Source organism: Humulus lupulus, chromosome 4 (genome assembly GCF_963169125.1).
Source record: "Humulus lupulus chromosome 4, drHumLupu1.1, whole genome shotgun sequence".
Taxonomy (NCBI): domain Eukaryota; kingdom Viridiplantae; phylum Streptophyta; class Magnoliopsida; order Rosales; family Cannabaceae; genus Humulus; species Humulus lupulus.
Window position 1 is genome coordinate 73,592,258 of NC_084796.1, and position 2,632 is coordinate 73,594,889.

Consider the following 2,632-nt stretch of genomic DNA (forward strand, 5'->3'; position numbering starts at 1 on the left):
GGGAGAAATAAACTAAAGCTTCAAACGTGTTTTTGGTCCCCTTTCTAATTTTTTTTGGTTTTAGTTGTTTACTCTTTCTTTGGAAAGATTATCTGATATGCGATTGCATATCATTTTGTCCAATGACTAAAATTTAGATTGTGGTTTTGTGACCTTTGAGACTGTTTTTAATTGTATTAATGTGCTGCTAGTTGGTAAGATTATGGGTTTTCAATCCCCTGCTCTTAAATTTCCAAAAAAATTAGGGTGGTGTCTGTTTTGATTTGTAAGTTCTAGAAGAGGAATTCTAGGTTTGTTCTACAATTGAAATCATATTCATTTCATTCTTTGGTGGAAAACAGGATTACATGCCAACTGTTTTCGACAATTTCAGTGCAAATGTGGTTGTGAATGGAAGCACTGTTAACTTGGGATTATGGGATACAACCGGTAACTATGCATGATTACAATTTAATTTATGCAGTTGTATTATACAGATTTTCTTTTCTAGGTCTGAATTTGTTTCTGTGGAACAGGACAGGAGGACTATAACAGGTTAAGACCCTTGAGTTATCGTGGGGCAGATGTTTTTATACTGGCATTCTCTCTCATTAGCAAAGCTAGCTATGAAAATGTTTCCAAGAAGGTTAGGCTTTGTTTTCGTATAGGCAGTTACGATTTATTATAACATTCATTTGGAGTTGGTAATCCCATTAATGCGCTGATGTCTCCCATCAAATTTTTAATGTTTCCACTTTAGTGGATTCCAGAATTGAAGCATTATGCACCCGGTGTCCCAATTATTCTTGTTTATTAAGTACCATATTGTTTAGTTGATGGAACTTCTGATAATAGCATGAACAAGAATGAACCTTTTTTCATTTTTCCCTTTCCTTTTGATTTTGACGAGCTAGACCTTCGGGATGATAAGTAGTTCTTTATAGACCATCCTGGTGTCGTGCCAATTACTGCAGCTCAGGTGAAAATTCACTCCTTACATGCTCTAATGGATTACATAATTTCACTTTTTTTTACCTTCTTTACATTGACCTTTGTATCACATTTAGGGGGAGGAACTGCGAAAGCTTATTGGAGCACCTGCTTATATTGAATGTAGTTCAAAGACACAGCAGGTATGTAGTAGTATCACTTGCTCAGTAAACTTAGCTTTTCCCTTCTGATGAAATTGGCTTCTTTTCTTAACAAACTCACCTCGTATACTCTGAATGTGAAAGCAGTCTTTGATGCGCCCATAAGAGTTGTTCTTCAACCGCCGAAGCAAAAGAAAAAGAAAAGCAAAGCACAAAAGGCTTGCTCCATATTGTGACTGGAGAGAATAGGTGTAAAGAGACAAACAATCTTCCATTTTGACTGTAACCCCCCCCCCCCCCCCCCCCCAATTTCCTCACCTTTTTTTTTTTACATTTTACTTATTATTCAGAAGTAGGAGTTCATGAATGGTATTGTCCACTTGTACAATCTGGTCATGAAACTCTGTTGAAGAAGAAGAAGAAGAAGAAGAAGAAGAATGAAGAAGAACCATCAGGTGATAAATGGTGTTTTGCTTTTCTTGGAACTGTTGTGGTCCTCTATTGTTGAGTTGCATGGTTGCCGACCTTATATATTAACTCCAAGTTTTGATTGTTTTGATTGTATTAATGTAATAGACTGGAATATATCCCAGTTAGGAAATCAACCTTGCTTTTCTATGGATTCAGGCATTACGTCATGTTTTGATTGTTCCCATAGGTATTGTTATTGTACTGCTTGAATCAGGCATTACGTTATGTATTTGGGTCATCTGAGCATAGACTTCTTGGCTGCTTTAATCCATGCCTAGATCCATCAATTCAAATTATATATATATAAATGTGTGTGTACTCACATTTGTGATTGTCCTTGGCTTTGTTGTTGGATTGGTGGTAGTTCCCCTGATCTGGCCTAACCTTCTCTCACTATATAAACCCGCTCATTTCCATTTTTTCTAAGCTCCCAAACAACACAATCTCTCTCCTTCTCTCCTTCGTTACTCCACTCCATTGGCTGATTCTGCCGAGGCCAGGGAATTGTGTCGCCAGAGGTAATGTTTTGATTGATTTCTCACTCTTCATTCTCTCCTTTGGAAAGAAAAGAAAGGAAAATTATTGCTTTGCGAAGTGTTGGATCTATTATATTGTCTCTTTGTGCTTAGATATTCGATTTTCGTGTTTTGCTATTTTGGATGTCGATGTTTCATTGGATGTCAAAGCAGCTTTTCTGAATGGCTACCTTGACAAAACCATTTACATGTCTCAACCAGAAGGGTTCGAATTAAAAGATCAAGAGCAAAAGGTTTGCAAGCTTCTTAGGTCCATTCATGGACTCAAACAAGCTTCTAGATCTTGGAATCTTAGATTTGATGACACAAGAAAAACATTTGGTTGTTGAACAAAAATGTTGACGATCTTTGTGTCTATAAACAAATCAAAGATGGTATATTAGTATTCCTCGTTCTTTATGTTGATGATATCCTACTCATTGAGAATGATGTAGAGACATTATCAAATGTAAAGAACTGGTTAGCTAAACAATTCCAAATGTAAGATTTGGGAGAAGCCAAGTATGTTCTGGGCATTAAGATTCTTAGAGATAGACAGAACAAAACTTAGGCATT

General features: G+C 36.5%; 1 protein-coding gene across 1 annotated transcript; it reads left to right on the plus strand.

Annotated features, from left to right (window-relative positions):
- Window positions 1–322: 322 nt before the first annotated feature.
- LOC133829025 (rac-like GTP-binding protein RHO1) lies at window positions 323–827 on the plus strand. The gene is made up of 3 exons (XM_062259002.1): window positions 323–429; window positions 516–625; window positions 740–827. The coding sequence occupies exons 1-3, from the start codon at window positions 348–350 to the stop codon at window positions 794–796; spliced, it is 249 nt and encodes an 82-aa protein (XP_062114986.1). The 5' UTR covers window positions 323–347; the 3' UTR covers window positions 797–827.
- Window positions 828–2,632: the final 1,805 nt, after the last annotated feature.

Coding starts and splice junctions, on each gene's coding strand:
- LOC133829025 (XM_062259002.1), top strand. CDS start 348: ATGCCAACTGTTTTCGACAATTTCAGTGCAAATGTGGTTGTGAATGGA. Junction 430..515: donor GGGATTATGGGATACAACCG/GTAACTATGCAT, acceptor TCTGTGGAACAG/GACAGGAGGACTATAACAGG. Junction 626..739: donor ATGAAAATGTTTCCAAGAAG/GTTAGGCTTTGT, acceptor TTTCCACTTTAG/TGGATTCCAGAATTGAAGCA.